Here is a 26,613-nt window from a genome sequence, read left to right as displayed (position 1 = left end):
TGAAACCTAAGGAAAGGAAAGGAAAACTAAAAAAATTTCTCTTCTATTGTTTGGTTGAAAGAGACAGAGAGAAGAAAATACTCCATTCGTCCCATAATGTTTGTTCGGTCTGCAAAACAAGAACGTAAAAATAATACAATTTTTGCAAGAAAAATTCAAAATTTTTTCAACAATTCATTAGATATCGATGAGTTCTTGTAATTTATGAAAAAAGTTTAAATTTTTTATTGAAAGAAATGTATTATTTTTTAGTTCTCGTTTTACGGACCAGACAAATATTTTGAGACCGATGGAGTAACAGTTTTAAGTTTTGTGAATAGAAAATTTTTCCTCTCATTTTTCTTCCATTTTATTTTATTTTCCTTTCCTTTCTTTTCATTAGGTTCCAAACTAAAAATTGCCTCTCCTTACTGTGAGGAAAATAGAAAACAATAATTTAACTAGAATTGCCTCTCGCACTTTCGTACTGTAATCTCTCTCCCGGTACATAATATACCAATGTTTGAGTGTCCATTTTTTTTTTTTTACTTCTATTTTCTCTTAACTAGAAAAACCCTTGAAGCTACCTAATTTTTTATTATCATATCGCATACTGCACTAAAGTTCGTATAATCCAATAGTGGTGTGAGGTCAATGGGCTCTACCCAGTTGACATCTTTTAGACTTTTAGTCCTCCCCATGTGGAAAGCTGGGTTCGAGCTCCGACGTGGGCGTTTGAAGTTTAAGCTATAAATAGCCTTTAAAATCCTCTGTGGACTAACATAGCTACTAATTCCCCGCTAATCCCGATGATGTATACAATGACTACAAGTGGCCTGGAACACCAAAACACGAGATAAGGGACCAGATGGGTAGAATGCAAGCAAAATGTAAAAAACTAGTACCCCGACGGTTAAGTTTATAGTACTACATTTAGATCCTCGAGATTTAAAGTGTTGGACCAATTCTAAGTTAAAAGCTAAAATGCAATCAAATGCTAAAGGATCTTGAGAAGATTAATTTGGATTATACTACTGCAATCAGGGCTAGAGTTCGATTCTTCTTGCCAACAACTTTTTGAGCCACTTCGCCATACGCGTAAGCTGGCCCGAGACAGCCTGCATTACCATAAAAAAAATGTGGTCAGAATAAAAAGTGAACGGAGAATCTAGACTGGATTAGACACTATGTTCACGACTAAAGAGGTGCGATGAAGCCAGATCAGAGGACATGCAAAACCGGAAACTATTTAAAAGAGGACGGAAATGGAGGACATGCAAAACCATGAGTTAAAAAGAGGCAAAAAGGTTAGAGAAACAGCGAGTGAGGAGAGATCGGAGAAGGGAGGAGAACCTCATAACAAATCCTAGTAATCGTTTGGGGTCCGAAATTGGTTAATTCAGAAACAAATCACTCAAAATCCCCAACCTGGTTGCATTCAAAACTCAAGAGAGATTAACAGTTGTACGTCGCGTTTGTGTGTGTTCGTTTCGGGTGTTCATTGTGTTTGTGTGTGTTTCCACACCATGACCTGCACAAACTGGGCACCCAGCTTTTTGCAGGGACCTGGAAAGCAACATTTTGACTATCAACACAACACCAGAAATGAGAGAACACGGGAAAACAGACACTAAACCATCTTCTGACTTCTTTACGTCCCCATCTTTGGATTACTGCTTCGCCTTCATAAAACGAACCACAGGCACGGTCACAGCAAAAAAAAAACCCTAAAAAATACAAAGGATGATTTGCTCTGGTTGCAGACAAAAAAAACAACTCACTCGTGAAAGGCAAAATTGGGCACCAGCCACAATTTAAATGGAAGCTGGATCCCTCCCTCTCCCAAAACTCTGCTTCTTTACATTGCACAGCCTCAGACCTGAGAGCCCCTCATCACATCTGGAAAGATTAAGTGCTCCACCAATATGTTGAAGTTCAAAACTAATTATTGTATCTTGAAAAGGTTTTTCAGTTTCGCAAGCAGCCTCCACTCTTCGATAGACAGGTCGTCCTGCAAAATTAGTGAGGTGATGAAGTGAGCAATGTGATTTAACCCTTGGCCCAAGAGAAATCCAAACCACACAGAGTTGAATTCCACTTACCCGATAATTAGTTTTGAGAACATCGATAGACTTCCTAGAAATATGGCTGACTAGCTCATCTTCCATCTCAAAATGCCTCCCAAACATCCTTTGCTGCTCCTCCGAATTGCTACCAACTATCTGCAGATGCAGAAATAGATTTCCTATGAGCCTTAGTCTGTGAATTGAGAGTGTAATTGGCTAGGACAAACTGAAACTGCTAAGAGTACAAAACTACTTTATATGATTTTAACATCTTGACCAGAAGAACCGAATAGAAGGAGGACCATTAAAAATAGCTAAACATAAGTAAAAGCAGTTCAATATTATTTCAACAAAATAATTTCTTCCACTATGTTATACCCTCAAACCAGGCAAGCTGTGTCAAGTATGTAGCATGGACAAAGATTAACAATTGCACCCAAGAAAGTAGAACACGAACATTCCCATACACAAGTAGAGAAACTTTCTGCACATAATACAACATCCTAGAACTTCTTTTGTTCGACTTAAAAATACTTCCAGGAGTTCTTAAGGAGTGTCCATGTTTGACACACACTTCAAATCACCGACATCGAAAGGACAGATTCAGTATGCAACTTTCTTCCCGTTAATTTATCTGCCAAGTATTTCAAGATCTGATATGTTAGACACACAGCCCCGAATAAGATTTTAAATTTTGCAGAAATCACGCCGCGGTGTCCCCATGTATGTTTCTCCGCGTCCCACTTGTCTCTGGTGTGTCCACCAAAAAAAAGCATGAATATAATGGACAAGTCATGTCCCCAACGTATTTCGGCGTGTCTGTGTCCCTGGCATTTCTGACACGGGTACGGCATCCCCCTAGGTGTGTCAGTGCTACATACTTAGTATTTTAGGAAGAGTCACATGGGGAAACCCTGTTTAGGGGCTACCAGCAAGGCCCATGTGCACAAGCCTCTATGGAGTGACCCGTGCATAACTTGAGCTCAGTTTATTAAGCAATAAATCTGCTTATTGGGTGGGAATGCTTGGACGTTGACAAGTTAGTATGAGCCTTTCAACTTGCTGATACTCCAAAAAGTTAAAAACTGAAGTTCTTGCATGATCGGTGAGGAAAAAAAGAGAGAAATAAGAATACAAAAAAGATGAAATTTTCGCTCAGCCTTTGTTGTTTATGTACAGCTGAGTTCCTCCTACTGCCTTAATACTCAAGTAACTAAGGATGACGCTTGACATTTGGGGCTTATATTAGAAGTCTTGGTGCTTGCTCGGGGAAATCATTTTCTCTTCCACCCTTGTCTTGCAGTTTTAGGCGAAATCAATAGTTTAAGACCTGTAAATTGTAACCCTAAGCAATTGCATTTTTAGCTGCTGAAATCTACATATGATACAAGACTGAGTTTTGATGAAGTTGATTGCATGCTTTCAAAGGTAATCACTACCATCGAGCTCGCTGCTTTATTGCAACAAAAATTCTTGGATACTACTTTAAGAGCCATCGACAAATTTGTTAATCCTTATTGTATGATCGGTTTGGGTATATTGTTAATTGTTTCTATGATAGAAAGGGGCATCAAGAATAATTGGAGGTAGCAATTGAATTTTAACACTAGCTAATGAAGACAAATGGGAAGCAACACCAGAAAGTAAATTTACCAAAACAAAAAGAATGCTTTAACACAACAAACCAATGCAAACCATTCAACTGATCAATCGTGATTCGAGAAAGGGGTTATGTGGGTCGCACGATTAATTTTATCCCCAGAGAATGGAGACAACTAATAATAACAAAAGACACTGCAGAGTAATCTTAGCAAAACACAAAAAATGCTATTATACCAGTGACCAACCCAAACAATACAAAAGATGGATTGCGATGATTTCGTCTCTTCCAACAATCATAGAAAAATCCCCAAAATAACTAACAAACAAGCCAAAGATTCTTCCAACAATCATAAAAAAATCCCCAAAAAACTAATAAACAAGCCAAGGATTTGTAGGACTCGTACCTTAATGGCCACCTTTTGGCCTTTCTTTGCATAATCAACTGGCTTATGGTTATTCTCAATGGAAGCAATTCGACCAATATCAATAAACTCCCTCTGTGGTATACAAATTGGAGTTCCAACCTGTGTCGTCCAATTTAAATGATATTAGATATCATCGATGTAAAAATAATTTCAGTTTTCTATTGTTTTATTTGGGGGGAGATAGAAGAGGTGTAAAGATATCATAAACGACAAGTTCCAAATGTTTAAATAAGCAGTAAGTGCATTTCCCACCACCCCCACCCCCCCAAAACTATGGGTCATTTGGTTCAAAAATGTGGCTCCAAAGCTCCCCTACCAAGTTAGCAGAGGTCAAGCAATGGGTTCTCTAAAAGGGTAAAGGTTGTTCTGCTGCAAATATGGTGCTTAAACTTTGTCTCTGCTTCCTCAGTACACCGTATTACGAGACAAAGGAAATGTCAGTTTTTCAACAAAGAAGGCTTGATGAAGCTTGTATGATTTGCAACATTTTTAGGGATGTGAGAGCCTGATTAGCTTCATGGACCCTCACAGATGAGAGCAGACTGTTGTGTGAGTTTGGGACATGCCTAGGGATTTCCCAACCAGATAGTCTGCTTATGTGTTAGGGGCAATGAAGTCACAGGTACAGGTACGTCGCTACAGCAAAGTCTATAGAAATAGGGCACGGGAGCTAGGGTACTCCTGCATTATAGATAACTATCAGAAAACTGAACGAAAATATTACCTAAATGTCTTCAATGAGTAAGTATCTTGCATACAAACAACAGTTAAGGCTAAAAGTAAGTACAAATAAGAATTTAATCTCCTTATGCAACGAAATTACACAGTTTAAAATTTACTTCTAAAGCATGATATGCACAACAAGATAAGCTATCTCATATGAAAAAAAGGATTATTCCGACAAGTTAAGGCTCTGGTATGTACAAGGTACATTTGGGGTACGGTAACCACCAAGGTAAAGAACATTTGGTACACATTTTGAGTACCCAGTACGCATATAGAAGTAACCATGCCAAGTACATATGCCGAATAAGCACCCGGTACAGGTACAAAAAGTTTTTTGGAGTACCCATGCTTCACAGGTTGGGGGAGGGGTTTTTTATGCGTAGCTTCTTTCCTGTTTTTCTTTTGTTATCTCTCAAGGATATTCCCTTGGCCTTTTTTGTCGTTGGGTTCTTTTCTATAAAGAATTATCTTCCGAAAATAATATTCAGCAATTTCTGCAAGTGGAATTCTGAAACACATGGGAATTGAAACAAATAAACAAGTACCAATAACAATAACTCAATACCTTAGCAATTCCTTCAACAACATCAACCCCCAAAACAATGGGGTCCTTATTGTTAAAAACACAGTTTGGCATAATCCTGAGAACACATGGGAAGACTGCCTCTTCAGAAGCTTCTTTCTTCTTTTCTTCCTTAAGATTATCAATGTAGGCCTTAAACTGATCAAACAAGTGATAAATGATATCAGCAATGAAAATCTTAACACCAGCTTCATCCGCAAGTTCCCGAGCCTCCGGCGTCACTTTAACATCGAAAGCCAAGATCGTAGCAAACTCCTTTTTCTTCTCAAGCATAACACTAGCCTTCATGACATCCTTCTTATGCACTGGGCCTATGCTGATACAACTAACGGGTATTTTTACAGCTGGAGACTTCAAAAACTCCAGTAATGCTTCTAATGATCCTAGAGTAGAGGCCTGAACGCACACTCCCTCCCCACTTTTATCAATCCTGCTCAATACTGATTTCATATCTTCCATGGCTGATTCCTTGATGTCTTCTAAATCATCATTAGGCCCCACCACATACAGACCGGTGCCAGCAATTGCGTGCTCCAGGCCCTATTTTTTATTGCAAAAAGGGTATTCTGTCAACAGTAATTCACAAACTACCATGCAAATGGATAAATCTAAGAATGTTGGAAAAAGAGGTTTTACCAAATGTTTGGCATGTTCAAAACCATTAAGGAGTGAATCATAAGTTGACTCCAAACATTCCAATTTACTATTGGTTGAAGAAATTAACTTAAGGTTGATATCTTTTTTAACTTAATTATTTTAATGGATTAGCTATTTGCGTAAAGTTGCATCCGTTTGCTGACACATGTTTGGAAGAATAGTTGTGTCACTTCCTTTAAAGAGTTTCCAGGATGTTCGAAAGAGTCAGAAATACGTCTATATACATCCGTGTTTCCATAATTTATTTTGAAGAGATCAGTGGCTGATCTTAAGGATTGAATTTTTCTACACATGAATTCTGAGTTTTCATATATCCGTTTGCCAGGCCCATAGATTGTAGAACACTGACAGGTAGAAAGCGCTGATGAACAGAATGAGGCTAATGTGTAGGCAAGAAATTTTGTCATATCCCCTTTGACTTGGGCGAGCCTCGTTCTAGCTTCCTTTCCCCCGATAAAATAATTTAAGCGTCTGGGGAAGGCAAGGAAAGGAAACAAAACAACTTAAAGAGTAACAGTAAATATGTTTCTGGATATTAACATCACCTGTGCATTAATCTTGATACCCTGAGCGGCCTTGATTTCTTTGTGATGCAGATAAGTTCCCTAAAACAGTATAACCAATAGATGTCATATCGTTACATTGGAAAGCAACAAGCTCAAAATAGTGGATAAAACCAAAACCACAGGCAACACAGAGATATGTGATGCAACAAAGAGAAATTAACACATAGCTGTCTTTCTAGTCCTTGAAATTTTAAGACCTATATACTAGAAACATATTGCCCAAATATGTGGAACTTGGTCTTGAGCTAAGAAGCATGGACATGACATGGATACTCAGACATTCCTTCAAAAACTAGGACAAGGAAAAGTAGTGGACACGTCGAATAAAAAGATATATTCTATATTTGTAGCTTATAAATTCATATAGAAGACGAAAATTAAGAAAGGAACCACAAATATTATTAACCTTATGAAGAAAAAAAAAATCACTGTACAAGTGTTTCCAACGTGTCCTACAGCGTACAGAACGTGTCTGAATAAAAAAAATAGTTTACAGACATCACTCATCAGGCACGCATTTAGGCATGTTCAACAAGTGTCCAGGGAGCGTAGTGTCGTGTCCATGTGAGACATATCTGACACAGATACTTGCGGAGGATAGAAGTGACCATGCTTCTTAGGTCTTGAGTTTTGAAAAACACATATTACATCAGGGCATCTTTGGATTCAAACTTCGAAAAGTTTGCAGGAGAAAACACGATATTATCCTCGATAATATGTCCCTCTGCATCTTATTTCCCACTGCTTAACACTTCTAACACTCATTCAATTATGATAACTAAAACTTCAACTTTCAAGATGATAACCGTACTAAAAATTTCAGTCAGTTCTCAAAATCCTAAGCAAGTAAGATCATATACATTTCCAACAAGGAAAGAGAGTGGGGCGGTAACATTTGTTTCAAGAATAGGGTCATAACTCTCATCTGATTTCGTTGAGATGAGACAAGATTGCATTTCATTTGTCAATTTAGAAAATCATCTATTTAAACACTTCTCAATCTATAAGCAAATTCCATGTCAGTGTGAAGCTTCAGTCACTTTTTGCCGAGTGAGCTAACAGTTTTCCAGTTCGAATATAGACGGATATTTACCCACTTCCCAGGTGCCATAATTTGTAACAAGGACTATCCAACACTTGCTTCCGAAACTCGAACAAGACAATTTACTTCCAGCATGATCAAGACTAGTAAACATACAATGAAAACCAATTCTTCGTACATGATTTAAGCCATTAACCTATAATTACAAAGAAAACAAATACAGTTGCTCAATATCAGACGATTATACTAGTCCACATACCAGAGACACTGTAGACTCAGTGATGCAGCAGGCCTACTATGAAAAATCCAGGAATCAAATCTTAACAAACCCATGCAACTATTACAACTGGGAAACATCTATAAAATCCCGTTGACCATTAGATAGAGCATTAGAGCTTAAATTTATAGTACAAATTTATATAGCTATTGGGTATATAAAATGATAGCTAGTAAGCATTCCCTCTGAGAAATCAAAATCTTAGATGAATAAATGAAAACTTCGGACACAAACATTCATCACAACTTTTCAAATGAATCCAGAAGAGTAATAAATGACGAAGTAAGATGGAAAGCCAGAATGCAACAATGATAGGGAAGTGTCTGACATGGCTATACCAATTTCCAAGATTACTATTCTTCACAATACTGCCAAAATCTTTTCAAAAGGCAACATTTCAAACGGCAAAAAAAAGAGAGGCAAAAAGCCTTACCTTAACACGGAGTTCCTTCATTGGGTGGGGGGTCAGTAATGCTCGAATTGTGGTGACAATAGGTACCTGGTAATATGAAATATAGCTAAGATTTTGACAACAACTATCATTTAGATCTTAGGCAGTAAAGAGGTAATAATCTTGCCTGCATGCCACAAACAACAATTTGATCTCCTTCGTGAAGCACACCATTAACTAACACTACGTCAATTGTTGTCCCGTGGCCTTCAATAACCTTAACCTCCAAGACCGTACACTGGCAAAGAGTTCTACACGGTCAGTTATTTGCAGATTCCAAACATCTCTGTATTCAATAAACAAAGAAGCAGCAGTGGTGCCCCAGGGGGGAAGGTGGTTGTACCTGCACTTCATTACTGAATGTTAGCTTCTCTACCATTGTCTTCTGAGTCCATTGGACTAACAATAACAGCAAATCGGGAATGCCTTCACCACTGTGCATCCAAAGCCAAAAGTATCAGTATACTGTTGAGAAAATATCAGTTTTCCTCCCTTAATAGGCTGCAGAAGAACTTTGAACCGACCACAACCAGAACGCAAAAGAGTCTACCTGATTGCGCTTGTGGGTACTATACTGAACGTTTCCCCCATTTCCTTATTTTTGTAATACAACTCAGTATTTAATCCTTGTTCCTTGAACTGAGTAATAACCTGAAATAACCAGAAAAAAACAATTGTAGCAAGTTCTACCGTACATACAAATTAAACTGCAAGAAGGGGTGAGCAAGCATATTTGACCTGAGTGACCCTCATATTAAATTCAAGTTGAACATCTTTTGATTGTTGCTTCATTGTCTTAACAATTGGTGCATTCCGGCAAGATTTCCACCCATAAAGTCGGTCCACCTGCAAGTTGTGAAATTAAATACACACAATAGGGAAAAAATCAAAGGCATTATGCACTCCAACGGAAACATTGCAGTGTAATCTCAACCTTGTTCAATGCCACAATAAACTCTGTATTCCTCATTTTCAGAAGATTGAGTGATTCAATAGTCTGTGGTTCTAGGCCATGCATTATATCAACGACCAAGATTGCAATGTCACATAAACCTGAACCCCGGGACCTTAAATTAGTGAACGATTCGTGGCCAGGGGTATCGATAACTAAAAGACCTGGGACCTTTAGCTTCGCATCAGCTTTCAGTTCCTTTGTTCTCTCCCGTATGTTCACAGCCGGAAAATACGTTGCACCAATTTGTTGAGTAATCCCTCCGGCTTCACCTTCCTGAACATTAGTGCCTCTGATACAATCAAGCAGCTTGGTTTTTCCCGTATCAACATGACCCATAATGCAGCAAATTGGGGATCGGAGGTCAGCTTCACTCTGGTTACGCTGAGCATCCGGAGTTTGCGGTTCCTTCTTGCATTTTGGTTCTTTACCCTTATTTGTATCCACAGAATCTGCCTCAGGCCGGCTTTTCTTACTATCACCATCAAGAGATTTAACAGGTAAGGTTGTGGTAACTTTGGGGGCAACAACTGCTGCCTTTGAAGTTGAAGCCTCCTTCTTACCCACATGTTCAGGCTCAGATTCATCCTCTTCATCGGCAAAGGCACTTGTACCAGGCAGATTAAGATCAGCTTCATCCCAACTCTTTGCATCCCATTCGTCTTCATCATCATCTTCTTCAATTACATTCTCTTCAACCACATCAGTAACAACTTCTGCTTTCTCCTCCACATTCACGGTCTCCACTTCCTGAACCCCCTCTATTTCCAAGGACTCAACCTCAGCCACAGATTCCTGCTGATCCTCCATTGCTTCTGTGCTTTCAGATGCCTTTTCAGAGGCCACGCCATTTGCTTGAGAGTTATGTGTTTTTTTCTTTGTTTGATACTTGGGTCGTTTTGTGGGAGCACCAGCAGCAACGGGCAAACCTCCGGCATTAACAAGTATTTGGTTCCTCATTGCCTCCAGTCGCCGCACTTCTTCCTTTTGTTTCCCAGTTAATAGCTTTCCTTCCAGTTTCTTCTTCTGAAGTTTCTCCTTTTCCTTTTCCTTTCTCAAACGCTTCTTCTCTTCGGCTAGCCTTTCGAGTTCCTCCTGCCTCCTTCGCTCTTCCTCTTCCTTCCTTAACTTCTCCTCTTCTTCCCTCTTCTTCTTTTCCTCCAATTCCTTAAGCCTAGCCAGCCTCTCCTGCATCTCCCTTACATGCTTTGGGACTTTCTTATCTGTTGCTTTTCCTTTTGTTTCATTGTTTGCATCTTCCTGTTTTTCTTGCCTTAATTCCTCTGCCGGTGTAGTTGCAGCCGCAGCCGCTGCAGCCGCCTTCTTCTCTCTCTCTTTTTCTTTCTTCTTTTTCTTCTTCTTTGCAGCAGCAGATTCCACACCTCCTTCTTCTTCAGCTTCCTTTTCAAGTGAAGCATCAACCAAACCAAGAGATTCAAGCTGAGTCTGAACTTTATTCTCTTGTGGAGGAGGAGGAGGAGGAGCTGGAGCTGGTTTTGCCACAGTACTCCCTTCACCGGGCTCTCCCAGAAGTTTATCTAAGTCGTCCTCTTCTTGAGCAGTCCTCCCACTCTTCTTCTTCTTCTTTTTGTTCTTTGAAGTTTCTACAACATCTTCAATCACCCGTTTGTTAGTTTTGGAATCATCAGCTTCTTTACCATAAACAACCACACTAGGCTCTCCTGGGTCCACATTTGATTCATCTCCAAGCCTAGATTCAAGCGCACTGAAAACACTATTACTCTTCTTTTTGGATGACTTCTTTTTGCCGTAAAACATAACTTCTGATGTATGTTCATCCAGATTGGCAGAGTCATCATTTGTAAAAGATGTGCCCTCCTCAGTTTCTTCATCAATTAAAGCATCACTATAGATTTCACTACTCTTCTTTGAAGAACTTGAAGACCACTTCTTTTTACCAGAGAAACTTATTGCAGCAACATCACCATCATCTTCTTCTTCTTCTTCTTTTACTTCATCCTTGGTTTCTCCCCCGCAATCAAGCTCATCAATACCAGAACCAGCGGACACACTGGCACTGCTCTTCTTATTGGATTTAGAATGTTTTTTCTTCCCCGAAAAAGAAATAACCACATCGTCATCGAAATCAGATTGCTTCTCCGTTACTGAGTTATCAATAGCGTCCCCACCTTCCTCGTCATCATCCGCAATTGCACCAAAAGCAGACGCCCTCACCCTGTTACTATTACCTTTTCCCGACTTAGATGACTTATTCTTCCCAGAAAAAGATACTACAGGCTCATCATCATCGTCACTGTCAACACCATCATCATTATCACGTGTAACTGCAGACTCGTCGTCGTCGTCGTCGTCCACCTCTCCAAGCAACCCAAAGCTCGAAGAGCTAAACGAAGTGCTGCTCCCACTCTTTTTGGATCTAGACTTCTTCTTCCCCGCAAATTGTACAGCTGGTGCATCATCATCATCCTCGTCTTCTTTTTCTACATCCTCGTCTTTCTGCTGTGAATTCTTAGAAGCTCCGTTCTTACCCTTCTTCTTTCCACCAACTGGTGCGATTTTTTCGTCTTGAACCTGCTGTTCCTCAGATAATTCCGTTCCTATGGAGTACTCATCGTCGTCAACTACCACCGCCTTCTTCCTCGATTTCCCTCCACCGTCCTGAATCTCATCATCACGTGCGGTAGGCTTCTTTCTCCCCATCGAGATTTTGTGATTTCAACAGATAAACTACGCTCCGGAAAATACCAGAAAACGAACTCTGAAAGCCTAACATCAACATCCAACACCAAAATTAGAACAGACACAACTAAATCAACACTAATAAACAGGTAATTGTACATGATTCTCCACTACCAGAAAACAAACTCCAAAACCCTAGTATAAATGTATGGACGCTGCTACAGGTACAGCAGCGGCTGCTGTGCAGCCGCGCACAGATAAGTTTCGCGCCCATCTCGGGTCCCGTAAAGATGATCGAAGCCGCTCATTTTGGCTAAATTTTGAAGCAAAATTGGATGATTCGTAAACACCCTTCCCGATATTGGATTGAGATATTTTTTTACAGGGACCCTAAACGAAGCATTTTCTAAATTTTGAAGCAAAGTTTGATGATTCGTAAACACCCTTTCCGATATCGGAATGAGATATTTTTTTTACAGGGACCCTAAACGAAGCATTTTGAACAAAATGAGCGGCTCCGATTATCTTTGCGGGACCCGAGACGGACGCGAAACTGGTCTGTGCACGGCTTGCTGTTCTGCCGCTACTGTACCTTTAGCATTTCTGAGTATAAATCAACACTATTAAACCGGATAAATTTTTGGGTGCTGGGTACCCCGTGATGCCCGAATAATCTATTTGGGCCGTCCAAAAGTGTGTTAAATGGCTGTGAGCTATATGCCCGGAAAAATTCTCCATCTCTCTTTTTGTATTTTTAGTGTTACAAAAAGGGGAAATGGTTGGTTCGTCTGAGAGTCGCCACCCGAATTTTGAAAAGGATTAACCCCGAGAAACCGTTTATTTGAAAAATGTGACTCTTTTGCCCTTTTAAAAAGGTTTTGATCTATTGAAAACAGAGAGTTCTGGGTTCGGAAACCGAGTTACGAGAGGGGAAAGTTTTGTTTGGAAAAGCACCCCCATCGCCCGATAAAATCGGCCTCTATTAATATTTGTGGAATTTAAAATCATTTTATTGCTTAACTTTTTAGATCACACAAACAGATATAGCACATAAACAGTTTCAATTTTGCTATCAGTAGGGACGGAGATCCCGACCTCCATCCCGATCCAACGTGGAAAGTAAATGGGCCCCAGTTCTGCCGCACTCCAAACAAAAGACAACCTCTCCGAAATTTCAAATTTCAAAAGTTTTGAAATTTTTCCAGTTCTCCTGAAATCTCCTCCCTCCTCTCTTCTTCTCACACGATCTCTCCTCCATCTACTACCCGTCCACCACCGCGCCGACGCCGATGATAGATTCACCACCATCGACGCCACACCTCTCTTTCTCTCTCACACACACACACATCACCGATCCACCACCACCGGAGGTCCGGAGCTCCAGTATCACGCCGCCCCCTCTCTACCACCACGGGAGACCCCACCGACGGCACCACACCACCACCATCGAAAACCACTTCTGTGTTGGGGTCTCTCTCTCTCTCTCTCTCTCCACTACTACAATTAAGCAGAGAGCTCTTGGGCGAAGGGTGGAAACCCATCTCCACTACCATCATCGTCTGCCTCTGGTGAGTGGAGATTCTGGAGAACCTATCTACTGACAACTTCGATCGTGGATTTATACAAATTGTAGGTACGCCGGCCCTCAAACCGTATTGTTTTGAAGCCCACGCAAATAACCCTAAACCTAAGTTTCTAGCCACAACAATTCAGGATCCAAGTGATTTTGTTTGTTTCAGAGGCAACCGAGGCCAAAGCCTCTCAGGTATATTTATACTCACATTGGTAAATAGTACGTTGAAGGTTTGTCTTTTAACTTGGGGTTTTTTTTCATATCTTTGCTTCTTTTTTTCATTGTTTTCATTGGATGTTGCTAGTTTGCTGAAAAATTGATGCATCACAGATTGGCTATGAAATGGATTTCCTTTTTTTCTTAGCCATTTGTTTATGAGTTTTTCTTTGGGTCAATATACTTGTGAATGTGGTAACGGTAGCATTACTTGTGCCTCGATTTTGAACAATTTTGGTTTCGTTCTCGGATTTGTTTTTCTTACCTGTGACTTGTTCACTTGTAGCATTGATTTTTGATGGATAAGTTTGATTTTTCCATTGTTTTGTGTTTCAAATGTTTGGGCTTTTTTCCTTTTCAATTTGGCGAAAGGAACAAATTTCACCTATCCACTGTTTGTTGAAATGCCCAACCTAAAAGACAGTTTCTAAAAGTGTTTGTTTGCACAAGTTGGATTCATGTCTCTCTTGTAATCTTAGGTTTCTTAGTTTCCTTCTTGAATTGGTTTAATGAATCTACAATGATCCTCCTTGGAATAACAGTTGAGAGTAGAAAAATAAGAAACGAAAGCAAATGTTTGGGGAGCACATCGGAATACGATGAATTTGATCCTTGGTTCTGTCATTGCTATTTTTTTTTTTTTGGTGGAATGCAGTTTTTGGGTACTATATTTGTCCAAGTTTTGCTTCATTGAACAAATTTTGTTCATATCCGTGCCATGTCTCTTAATTACTTTTTGATATGAATCATGGACTAATGCTGTAGATGAATCTGCTGCTTTTGAGCCTCTGATGTTGCTATTTTTTTGGCAGAAGCATGAGGAGATGACAGTTGTGATTTCTCTTTGGGCTATAGCCTTTTTTGGAGTTGCAGAAGCATGAGGAGATGGAAGAAGCATGAGTGGAACTTCCAGTCAATTTTAGTGTAAAAACTAGAATGCATGAGTTCCAAACTCGTTCATTGTGTAAATTCATGAAATCGATTCATGCCTTTTTCCATAGTCAAACTTGATTGTACTGAGTTTGCTTGAGTTTTTCATACTGAGCTTGCTAAATGCCCAAACTGTGAATTTCATAACTTGAAACTAATGCACTCATTTGTGTCGTAAGTTCCAATTTGCATTATCAATCCACAAGCTATTTGGGTGAAGACGTCCAGACTTGATGCATTGCCTTCGGATTTTATACATTTCTACTACTTTGGTAGCATTGGTAGTCTTTTCAAGACCCTACTTTGGATATAATTTTGTAGATACAACAAGTTTTTAAGAGCTTCCTATTTCTATGGGAACCCCCTCCAAAGGGCCAAAATTACATCCAGTCATAACTTATTCGATTTATGGATCTCATGGAGACAATAGGAAGATACTCAGGCTAGTAAAGGCAATATATCACCCTAGAAACCATCCTCTTGCAACTTGATGCCGGTTCATCTGATTACGATAGGATGGAACTTGCTTTATCAGTCCAAATATGAGAGGGTGTTTAAGGCTTTTGGGAATGTTAATCCAAAATTCATGAGTAAACCATTTAACAAACAATTATCAGTCCAAATCTAGCTTCCTTTTATAACTACCATTCAAATGTTGGACATCAATTACGTTGCTCCATAATGATAGGATTTTCCTATTGCCAGTAAACCTTTTTTCTAAAGCATCAAAATGTTGCTTCAAATTACAACTTTAGCAAAAGGTGCAAAAAATACCCCATCAATTTCCAAAGACTAAGATAGCAGCACAAACTAAAACCTAATACTCAAGCAAAGAGCACACTACAAATGCTAAAAAGGAAAAAAAAATTCAAAGAATCAGATGTTAAGCTGGTCCAAACTCTGAACTGCAATTTTGAAATTGGTGCAGAAAACTCTTACTGACAAGCAAAGCATATGAATTTGGAGAACGCTGATCACTACACAGTTATACATAATCCCACGTAGTGCAACCACATACAATCATGTAGTTGCTCTGCTCCACCACCAAACATCTCATCAACCCTTTCCCCATCTTTGGTAGAATGAAAAGTAGGTGTATAACCTATATTCCGACTTGTTTCCGGCCATTCATCAATATCAGCATATACGAATGCGAGCTTTGGGAACTTGTTACTTAACTGGCGAAATGTTGATAGGATCTGGCTGCAAACCCTACACCTGCAATGGTAATGATAAAATTTAAATGGATATATACATGGTGACATGCCAAAAAATTTTGCCAAACTGTAGCATCCTAAGTAATATGTGCTGATTATGATGCTATAATAATCCATTTAAACTAGATAACTCTAATGTCAGATTGATATAATTAGGCACATAAGGATATGTTAATTCTCTATCAAAAGAAGTATACATGAGAACTATATTCATGGAACAAATTCCCACTTCGAATGATGCATGTGAGCTAATTACCAGATTCAGTCCGGAAGATCAAATCAATAACAGAAATGTGTAGGTTGTTTTCCCAAAAGAATTCAGCAAGAGGAGCACAATAGGAAATGGTTGTAGTTTGGCCACAAGCTACAACTTCTAATCCTAAGCTCTTACGAGAAAATCACCCTAAAGAACTGTCTTCCTTGAAATTAAAGTGCAGACTAACCAAATATCAAGAAGCCATTTGACAGGATCATTTGAACAAGACTTGTGTTCTCTCGATTGGGCATTGACTCCACTTACAACCTACAAGGTAAGTTTATATCTTTCAAATCTTTAATTTTTATCCCTTTCAAAAGTAATTGATACAGCATTTGAAATGCGAGGTTGCTTCAGCTGGTTAACTAGATCACTACAAAACTTAGACAACAATAGCTTCACCTTGTGCTCATAGAAAGCTTAGAAAGAACAATAAAAACCAAAAAGACTAAAAGCAAGTCTCAGAAAGCACAAGCGCCAAAATCCATTTCAAAACAGCTTAAATTTGAACCATTACTGAAAATTGGTTAACAAACTCAATGACATTTTATAAAATCAGACAGAGATGCAGCCAGCACAAGTTTGCAACAAATGGAAGGGCAACCGGCAATGGACAACTAGGCCTAGGCCCCAAAACGACATAGCTAACGAGTAAGAGTAAGATGCCACGACAATCATACCTGTTATCGCACGTAAATCCTTAAAATTCCCATTCAATTGTTCATCCATTTCATAACCAATTTTGCATGGAAGGGGAAAAATTGAAAATGAAAGAGAGGAAAGTATAGACTGTTTTTGTCTTTAACAAGCTGTGTAAATGCCTTTCCAGGTGAATGAGTGAGAGAGAAAGAAACAGAGAGGTTTAACTCGTTATTCAATCAATATGCAAGAAAATGACAGCTAAAAGAAACAATAACATCTACAATCAATACCATCAGAATCGAAAGCCCTAATTTTATGAAATCTGAAAAACAAAAATTCTAATTTTTGTGTGGTTGTACATTAGTGAAAGAATCAAATGTAGATTAGTGGGGAGGGAAGTGAGAAAGAGATACCTGTGAGAGAGAAGAGATGTGGTGGTGTGTCGTTGGTGGTAGTGGTGGGTTTGGGGTTGCCCGTCGGTGGTGGTGCGACAAGAGGAGAGTGGGTGAGATGGAGGAGATAGAAGAGAGGAGATCGTGGTCGTGTGGTGCGTCGGTGGTGGTGGGGAATCTTGGTGCGAGTCGTGGGACGAGTCATGGTGCGGCGTCGGTGGTGGTTGGCTGGTCGATCAGTGGGGGCTCCGGTGGTGGTGGCCCGGCGTATCTGGGAGCTCCGGTGGCGGTCGATCGGTGGTGGGCCGGCGTATGTGGGAAGCTCCGGTGGAGTTGGGAGCTGGATCGTTTTTTGGAGGGAGAGAGAGACTAGAGAGTACTGAGATTCACTTTCCCAAATTTTTTTGAAATGAAATGGGTTTGCTCTTTCTCACGCGTTTGAACGGAAGGAAGCAGTGGGACCCCTGACCTTTCCACGTCGGATCGGTATAGAGGTCAGGATTTGGATCCCTACTGATAGCAAAATTATAAACCGTTTATAGCACGTAAGCAGATAATAGGCATGCTTTGAATCATAAATTATAGTCAAAACAGTTCAAGCTAATCACTGGAATTATAACTAAATTAGCATTTTGTCCCACAAGGACACTACCGTACGGTAGAAGGGAGTGCCGTACGGCACAGGTCATTTATTTATTTTTGTTTTTTGATCCGCTACGGCACAGGTCATTTGCTCATAAACAATTATAGCATGCAAACAGAAACATGTATTATTAATTGATAACATGCTTAAACATAAACATCTAATTACAGGAAGCAAACGAGGACATTATCCCACAACTAACACCACTGTACGACAGATAGATGCACCGCATGGTAGGGGTGGCAAACGGGCGGATTTGGGTTAAATTGGGTAAGTTGTTAGTGGGTTGGGTCTTTAATGGGTCATTGACTCATTTAGACCCATTAACTATGAGTCTAATTACCCATACCCAACCCGACCCATTTATTTTAAAACAAACCCGACCCGCCCATTAACCTAATTACGTATATACTAAAAATTATGATCAAAAAATTAGAAAAGTAAAAAAAATTATGATCGAAACTCATAAATTTTTTCAAAAAGACGAGAATAAGTAATTTTTTTTGTCTTATTGATTTTTTTTTTGTCTTCATTCAAAAAATTATAAGTTTCGATCAAATTTTTTTACTTTTCCGATTCCTCTCATCAAAACAAATTAATAAGTCACAAAAATATGACACAAAACAAAAAAAATGCAAAAAAAATTGAATAAGGACAAAAAAATAAGTCAATTTTTTAATCCAAACCCTTGCGGGACTACCATGAGAGAAATTTATTCACGGCGGAGCACAACTTTACGGGTCCATTCGCGCAATTAATGGATGAGATGTGTTTTCAATTTTGACTGGTCAAAATAATTGTTACCGATCACAATTGATTTTTAATTCGGACCATTCAAAATATTTTTGGACGCGTGTGATTTAGCACAAAACAATTGAATAAAAGAGAGAGAGAAGGCCATGCTCTTGGGGCTTCGGGGGGGGGGGCGGAGAGAGCGAGAGAGAGAGAGACGGGGGGGGGGCATACTCCTCCACTTCCCAATTGCAAAAGATACCAATTAAAAGATGGAATTTGGTGGGTTACTTTCATTGCCCATTGGATCATTTAAGTTGATCCAATTGATACTCAATTATGACCCAACTAATAATGGGTTAGCTGGGTTTGAACCCATTCTTACCCAACTAATAAATGGGTTACGTTGGATCTATTTTCTAGTTGATGGGTCTGAGTTTGTTAATGGGTCTGGGTTCAATTTGTCACCCCTACCGCACGGCACTGGTTCTCGTGGTCCACAGTTTAAAAATAAGGTTAAACAAGATTATCTAACATGTGATCATTTAAAGCATGCATGCATGTTTATACATGAATCAACTAATGCTTATTTCAAACGGGAATATAAAACTAAACATGTTTTGTTAACCCAAAAACGTTTATCACGGCATCGGTTACTACAAAACAGAAAATGGTAGTACTTTACTGCAGATTGTTTATGTAACGACCCTGATTTTTGGTAAATAAAAATTTCGTTAAATATTTAAATTTTATCTTAATTACTTGGATTTGCTACTAAAAATTTCTTTTTAATTTTTATAATCCGTCAAAATTAGATTTGAAACTTATAAAATTATATCTTTCACGCCGAGCAATCTAGTCATTTTCTAAAGACAAGTATGCTTGTAGAAGCACTCGTATTTTTTTTCTAGTGAGTTAAAATAAAATCTTTAAATTATATTTCTTGGCTAGAAATCCTACTTGGCAAGTAGAATTAGTTTCCAACCAATTCGTTAGAAAACCTTAATTACCGTTTCAATCTAGTTACAATTTCCTAATCCTAGATGGACCTTTTTGACCGTCTTTGAGCCTTTTGAACCCCCGAACCCTAATTGAACCATTAGACTATAGGAGTAATCATTTTATTCCTATGTTTAGTCATTTCACTTTACCTAGCATCATTACTTACCCTACCTATTGGATAATAAAGGCAAGGGAAAACTTTAACCTTTGGTCCATAAATGTTAGGGAAAATATTATCCCTTGGACAATAGATTTCCATGACTAGTCATATCAAATTATTACCAATATCCCTTTACCCCTTGGTCCATAATTATTAGGGGAATTTTTGTCCCTTGGTTATTAGACCTTTGACTTGCCTAAATGCATGACAAGACAAGTCATACAAGAATCCCATCATTTTGCTTCCAAAAGAAGCAACCTTAGACTTGCCATAATGAGAACCTAAATTTGACTAGTCATTCAAGCCCATACTTACCTTCTTTAACCAATGGTTAATAAATGCTAGGAGAATTTTTGACCATTGGTTAATAGCAATTAAGTTGCCATTGAAGCCTTGATTTGACAATACAAAATCATGGGCTAAGGAATCTCATCATTTTGCTTCCAAGGAAGCAAGGCTAGCTTTGCCATGCATGCACACCTATGTTCTAGTCTTAAAATCCTAGACTTACTTTCCTAGATTTTCTTGGATGTATATAGATACAAGTGTGAGAGAGAGAGAGAGAGAGAGAGAGAGAGAGAGAAAGGCCGGATGGAGAGAGTGGGGTGTAGTGTGTGCATGAGTATTGATTACTTACACAAGCAACATTTATAGCCTTAAGCCTATTTTTTTGACTACATGCCAACCCATTCTAGTCTTCCAAAGTACAAAGCTAGGCCATGATTATATTCCTTCTTGCAAGCAACCTCCCCATAGACTTGACAAGTCCAAAACCCTTCATGATGACCTAAGATTTGGCCTACAAATGGAAGTGACAAGTCATGGAAGACTTGGCATGCTTTCAAGCTTGATTGGACATGACAATGGAGCAAATCCATGGGGAAAAGAGAGGAGAGGGGGGGGGGGGGGGGGGCGGCCATATGGAGGAGGGAGGGAGCCAAGACTTGTGCCTATAAATAGCAAGCTCACTTCAAGTTCAACTCACCCCTTCACTCCCTTGCTTACATTCCTCTCCAAACACCATTTCCAGTTCCAGTCAGCTTACTGCCCTCCACGAATCTCTATTTTTCTCCTGCTTAAAGTAGTTTTTAGAACCAACTCCCTTCGAGAAAGTTGTAGAGCACTTCGAAACCTTCAAGTTAGACCCAAGAACCATCCAAATCGATGAAGAAATGACAAAGATATCGGCATCCGAAGTTCAGTAAAAATCTCGGATTTCTATTTCCTGACAGCATACTGTCTCTGCCTTTATCACCATTTTTCTCCTACCTAAAGTAGTTTCTAGGATCAACTTCCTTCACGAAAGTCGTAGAGAACTTCGAGAGCTTCAACTTCGACCCAAGAACGATCGTATTCGGCCAAATATTGACCAAGTTACTGCCATCCAAAGTTCGGTCCAGATTTGCAAGTTCACCGCCCGTAGAAAATCTTCCAACTAGCTTATTCGGCCCCGTCTAAGTTTCGGATCAAGGTAGATAAATCTCTACTCATTTTCCCTAGTATAACTTTAGTTATTTTGCTTATGATAAGACAAGTTAAAGTATTAGGAATAAATAGCAAGCTCGTTTTACAAAATCTTGAAATGACATTACGATCATGTAGATTTTCTCTACTCACTTCCCTAAGTATACGTAGAACCCTAATCCAATAACTCTACGTATAGTATAAAATCTACGTTAGAGAGTAGCATGTTCTTGATTCAAAGTATCAATATCGTAGATAAGATTATCTATTGTTTGGTTTCAAGTAAATAAGCTTATCGTTTAAAATGCATGACTGTCAATAAGTTTATCTCACTAATGGAGGTATGAACATGTTGGATAAATGACTTTGTCTTAAATAAACATATGTTGTATTGAATTTCTCAAAAAGTAAGATATAACGATTTTCGAAAGATAAGATTTTAACGCTTGATTTGAAGTATTCATATTTTGATCTTTTCGAGCATGCTTAGCAATATAGAATTGGATGATCTTGTTAGATTACAATGAATGATTTATGGTTGCGTATGTGAAAAGTCCTACCGCGGAGTCTATGCATGAGAACGAGACACGGAAATCGAGAAAATAGAAACATGACACCTAGGGTGTGGTTAACAAGAAAAATGTGTTTCGAAGGAGGAAATATTTTTGAAACTACATAATGACCGATTTTGATGGCATTATGTGAGATGTGTGTGTGAATGTGTGCCAATGGGAACCCGGTGCGGCGGAACCATTGTGAGGATACTCGGGAACCCGGAACGGCGGAACCGAGGTTGGGTGTGTGGCTTGGTTATCCGCGGAGAGGAGCCAATGCAAATGTGTGCCAATGGGAACCCGGTGCGGCGGAACCATTGTGAGGATACTCGGGAACCCGGAACGGCGGAACCGAGGTTGGGTGTGTTAAAAACGGATTTTGAAAATGTTGATTTGGTGATGAAAAGTGAAAATGGAGACACGGTCTACGATGAGTTGCGTAGGAGAAACACAGAAAAAAAAAAAACATGGACACCAACGATACTTGAATAGTGAATGTGGATGTGTGATTATTACTATTCGTCGTATATGATTTACTGTTTGTAAGTTATGAGTTAGTGGGTAGGGTTTACTCTATTGAGCGTTGTAGCTCACGGTGTTGCCTTTTTGGTGACCCTGACATATTATATGGGTGGCGACGCCGGTATAATGTGTCAGATTTCTTAGATGAACAGGATAAGATGTATACCGTGGAAGCTTTTGGAGCAGAGGAGCTTGCTAGGATGGAAGAGCAAGCAAAGTAGTATTAGGAACCCTAGTTTCCTTCCTTGTTGAATAAATGTACCTTTTCCTTATGATGTATTTATGATGTAATAATGAGCCAGACTCTCTTTATTATATAATAAATGCCTCATTTAACGTACCCAAAATTGGGGGCGTTACAGTTTAACTTGAAAAGAATAGCAAATGAGGCCTAAACAAAAATTATCTCCTGAAAACTCTCTACCGCACGGCAGATGTAGGTGTCGTACGGTGGACATATGCGGGGTTCCAATTTTATTTTTTTTACAATGTTTAAACCATTTAGGCCCAAAATTGGTACGAGAAATCAGTCTATACCTAGCGGTTTCCTCTCAGATTACAGAGACAAAAAACTCCATACCTTTTTAGAATGTAAATTTTCCTTGAGCAAAAACCCTTCTTTGGGAGGTTGTGGCTTGTATGAAGGCTTTTTGGAATGAGTTTGGGTGTGTGAATGGCCTTTTGGTATACTGGAGAAGAGAAGGACAGAGCTTGGTTGTGGTTTGGATATTTTTGGAAGGGTTTGGACTTGATTTTTGAAGTATTTGTGTTTTGAAATGGAATATGAAGGCTTGCTTGAAACATAGCTCATTGTTTTCTCTCTGATTTTTCCGTATATCTCAGTATATGTCCACAAGAATACCCTTAGGGCCCGATTGGATGCAGTATGTGTTTGGGATGTATTATTTATGAAGGGGTGATAAGATAATAAGGGGTATTAGTTAAGAAGGGAGGGCCCACATTAATGTGATATCTATAGAGGGGGTATTAAAAAGTAGATGGTTTGGATGATATATTAGAAGGAAGTGTATATGATTAAAAAACTATCAAATGACTCTTTTGCCCTTATACAGTTCCAAACTTTATTATGCCTAACATTAATTATATAATTGCAAAAGTTTAATGTATTTAATGATTTTTTTTCACAATTCTAAATTATAATAATTTACTATACCAATAAATTAAATAATATAACAATTTTTTAAAATATAAATTTTATGTACTCATTATAAAAAAAAAAACTTAGAATTTTATTTAGTTTAAAAAACTTTTTCAATTTGTTCCAGCCATCTATTTGTTTCCATCCAACCGTTCATTTTGATTATCCTGTGTTCCAATACACCAAATAATTTTTTTTCTCCTCGTTCTTATCGTTTACTCCGTATGTGAGAGAGAGAGAGAAACAGACGGAAACGATGAAGAAAAAAGAAGCAGCGGCAGCGGCGGCGGCCACTGGTCTTCACTCTACGATCGTCTCTCTCTGTCTCTCCGATCGTCTCTCTCTCAGATATGTACGGAACCCAGGTACGTCTCTCTCTAGTCTCATATATACATACATATTTTTGTGCGTGTGTTTTTGTGGTGATGGTGGCCTGTTCTTCTTCTTCATTGCTCTCTTTGTTAGCAGTTAGACAGAGAGAGGGAGAGCCGTTGGGGAGGGGATGAGGAGGGGTATTTTGGTCAAAAATCAAGCGCATACACCTGGATTAACTATTGATACCTGGGATGGTAGCAATAATTTATGGTTGTTCTGGATGTATTAGTGAATATGGGGATTAATTAATACAGGGGAAGAATTGGATGTCAAACGGTATATTGACTCCTCATCCGGGTGTATTGTGTAATACACCCACCCAATACACCATCCAATCGAGCCCTTAGGTATTTATAAAGCAAGAATTCAAAGGCTTTGAGTGGTCTTCAAGTCATAATCTGACATTCTCCAGAGCTGTGGCGACTATGGAGGGCTAAAGTTGTGGAAACTTTGCCGTCAAGGTAAAATAAAGGCGGTAATATGTAATGTACGGTGGAAATTGTACCGCCCGGTAAAAAAATATGTCCACCGCACAGTAGAGTTTGAATGCTTAGCAGGCTGAATTTTGAAAGGCCGCCCCGGACACTTTCGAACTCGGTTTTGGGTGTTCTTTAGACCATTTAAAAGCTCGTCAAGTCTACTTTCTAACCCAAGTGATTTGGATAAAAATAATTTTGTACATCAAAAGATATAACAATTTTACCCTCAGGTGGTCAAAAAAGAAGTCATTAGGCAAAATCTTTGTATCTCCCTCATTTCAAATCGGATTGAGGCTTCTGATATATCGATAAAGAGGGTTTTGAATGTACTAAAAGATGGTGGACTCCAAACATAAAAATAAGGAAGTTTGATTTATGAAAAATGGGCTGAAAGCAGACTAAACCGAAGACCGATGGTGCCACGATGGCCAAAACATGTACTCACTCACTCTAAGTGTCACTTTGGTACTCTCAAACCTAGTTCTAAGGTGTTTTCTCACCCTTTTGAGTAAAAAGAACATTGTTTGAAGATTTCAAGGCACGTTTTTATTATTGGGAAACTTATCAGCCACTTGTCTATGGTTTTCGAAAGGTAGCGCTCCAAAATGTTTATATCAATCCAAAGGTTTTAAATCATTCTTTGTTTATCATCATTGATGACTTAAAAGGTGTCTGGGATTTTCAAATTGGGGTGTCTACAATGGCCCAGATTGAAACCCTATCTCTCCTCTTACCCCACCACTCTCTCTCCTTTTTCTATCTCTAAATCCGAGTCGTTAAAAACTGAAATGGACGGCTTGAACAAGCCGAGCGGGCAACATGTGGTACCTACACCCAAAAATTTCTCATTGAACCGGTAATTGCACATGATTCTCTACTATCAGAAAGCGAATTCCGAAACCCCAACATCAACATCACACCCCGAAATTACAATTGACAAAACTAAATCAACACAATTAAACCGGTAATTGCACATGATTCTCTACCACCAGAAAACGAAGTCCGAAACCCCAACATCAACATCGCACCCCGAAATTAGAAATCGACACAACTAATCAAACTATCGAACCGGTAAATTGTACGATTCTCCACAGCCCACATCTGCTTATATCATAAGCAGGGCCGGCCCTAATTGAATCCCCCGTGATGGGGCCATCCACATATTCAAGAACTAACACGCAAAAAGATACAAATCAAAACGGAGAAGCTAGAGGAATCATGAAACAAGCTCTTCATTCGTTTTGTTGTGTTTTTTTTTTTTATTCATAGCACTATAATGGGAGATGTAGACTGAAATTAACCTTAAGTTTATTGGATATTACGGAACACAATGTTCTCGAGCTCAATAAAAAACACGATTTATGTAGCCGATCCTAATTGATTGGGACTTAAGGCTCGATTTGATTCGGTTTATAAGCTTGGTGTGTGCATTCCTTGTAGTATACAAAATACTCGAAAACAGAAGCTTCACAATTTTTTAAAACGAAGATGAAATTGTTCTACGGAACGGATGGATGATTGGTACACCGAAGATACTTTAAGAAACTGAAAAATACGCATCAAATTTTGCTGGAACCGATGAACCGTATTCTAGAGAGACAGAGAGAGGTACCTGGGCTCGGGAACTCACAGCAGGCTAGGCTGCGGAGGCTATACGCCACCGTTTCAGCGTGATCGCAGAGGCACACCACGATGTATGGTAACATGTCGGGTCGGTAAGCCTTTTTTTTGCGTGTGGCCAAAACGGGAAATATTACAACCAAGATCGAATTCGTATCGCAACCCGATCAGATTTAGACCGTAATCGTGATCTTATGAGTATCCGATGGGTATCGGCTCGATTCGATTTTTTTCCAAATCCAATTTTGTATGTGTGCATCACTGCATGTGCACATACGTGAGGGTGTTTATTTGAATATTTTATATATATATATATATATATATATATATAGTCATATGTCATATTATCATTTATATTATTATGCTGTGATTTGGTGCCGATTTTGATGCAATTTTTGTATAAAATTGTACAAGGACCGAACCCGTTTTTTTTTTTTTTTCAGATTAAAATCAAAATTGAAATCACGATTAAAATCGAATGAAAAACAATGCAGATATGCATTGGGTCGAACTCTTCTTTGGTATCAAGATAATAGCTATGAATAGTCATCTCGACTTCCGAAAAAGGGTAAAAAAACATTAAACATTGCTAATGTCAAGAAATAGAACAAACGAGAATCTGGAGTATTACTTTGATTCCTTTTTTTCTTGGAAATGGAAATCAATTTAACCAAAAAAATTGATTATTGA

The 26,613-nt window shown here is 38.9% G+C and overlaps 1 protein-coding gene across 4 annotated transcripts; it reads right to left on the bottom strand.

The window, feature by feature from the left end:
- Nucleotides 1-848: 848 nt before the first annotated feature.
- LOC131318527 (eukaryotic translation initiation factor 5B-like) lies at nt 849-25,914 on the bottom strand. Of its 4 annotated transcripts, none has more exons than XR_009197712.1 (12): nt 9,309-12,158; nt 9,113-9,220; nt 8,925-9,025; nt 8,718-8,808; nt 8,502-8,612; nt 8,357-8,422; nt 6,584-6,643; nt 5,364-5,921; nt 4,052-4,171; nt 2,082-2,201; nt 1,761-1,990; nt 849-1,097 (listed from the first exon to the last, which is right to left on the bottom strand). XR_009197712.1 is itself a non-coding variant. In XM_058348364.1 (12 exons), exons 2-12 carry the CDS (start codon nt 12,006-12,008, stop codon nt 1,925-1,927), a joined length of 4,101 nt encoding a protein of 1,366 aa, XP_058204347.1. In that variant the 5' UTR covers nt 12,009-12,074; nt 25,831-25,914; the 3' UTR covers nt 849-1,924. The 4 variants fall into 4 exon arrangements, 3 of the variants coding, with proteins under 3 accessions (XP_058204347.1, XP_058204346.1, XP_058204345.1); XM_058348364.1 differs by adding an exon at nt 25,831-25,914 and having other exon boundaries at nt 849-1,990; nt 9,309-12,074; XM_058348363.1 differs by adding an exon at nt 25,293-25,385 and having other exon boundaries at nt 849-1,990; nt 9,309-12,074.
- Nucleotides 25,915-26,613: the final 699 nt, after the last annotated feature.

Source organism: Rhododendron vialii, chromosome 3a (genome assembly GCF_030253575.1).
Source record: "Rhododendron vialii isolate Sample 1 chromosome 3a, ASM3025357v1".
Classification (NCBI taxonomy): domain Eukaryota; kingdom Viridiplantae; phylum Streptophyta; class Magnoliopsida; order Ericales; family Ericaceae; genus Rhododendron; species Rhododendron vialii.
Note: the sequence above shows the minus strand (reverse complement) of the source record. Positions and strands in the feature narration are given on the sequence as shown.

What these genes read in the sequence shown, in the direction of transcription:
- LOC131318527 (XM_058348364.1), bottom strand. Translation starts at nt 12,008, where the DNA reads ATGGGGAGAAAGAAGCCTACCGCACGTGATGATGAGATTCAGGACGGT. An exon ending in TTAATATGAGGGTCACTCAG is followed by an intron (nt 9,026 to 9,112) that starts GTCAAATATGCT and finishes TGGTTATTTCAG; the next exon opens with GTTATTACTCAGTTCAAGGA. An exon ending in TGAAGGAACTCCGTGTTAAG is followed by an intron (nt 6,644 to 8,356) that starts GTAAGGCTTTTT and finishes ATACTGTTTTAG; the next exon opens with GGAACTTATCTGCATCACAA.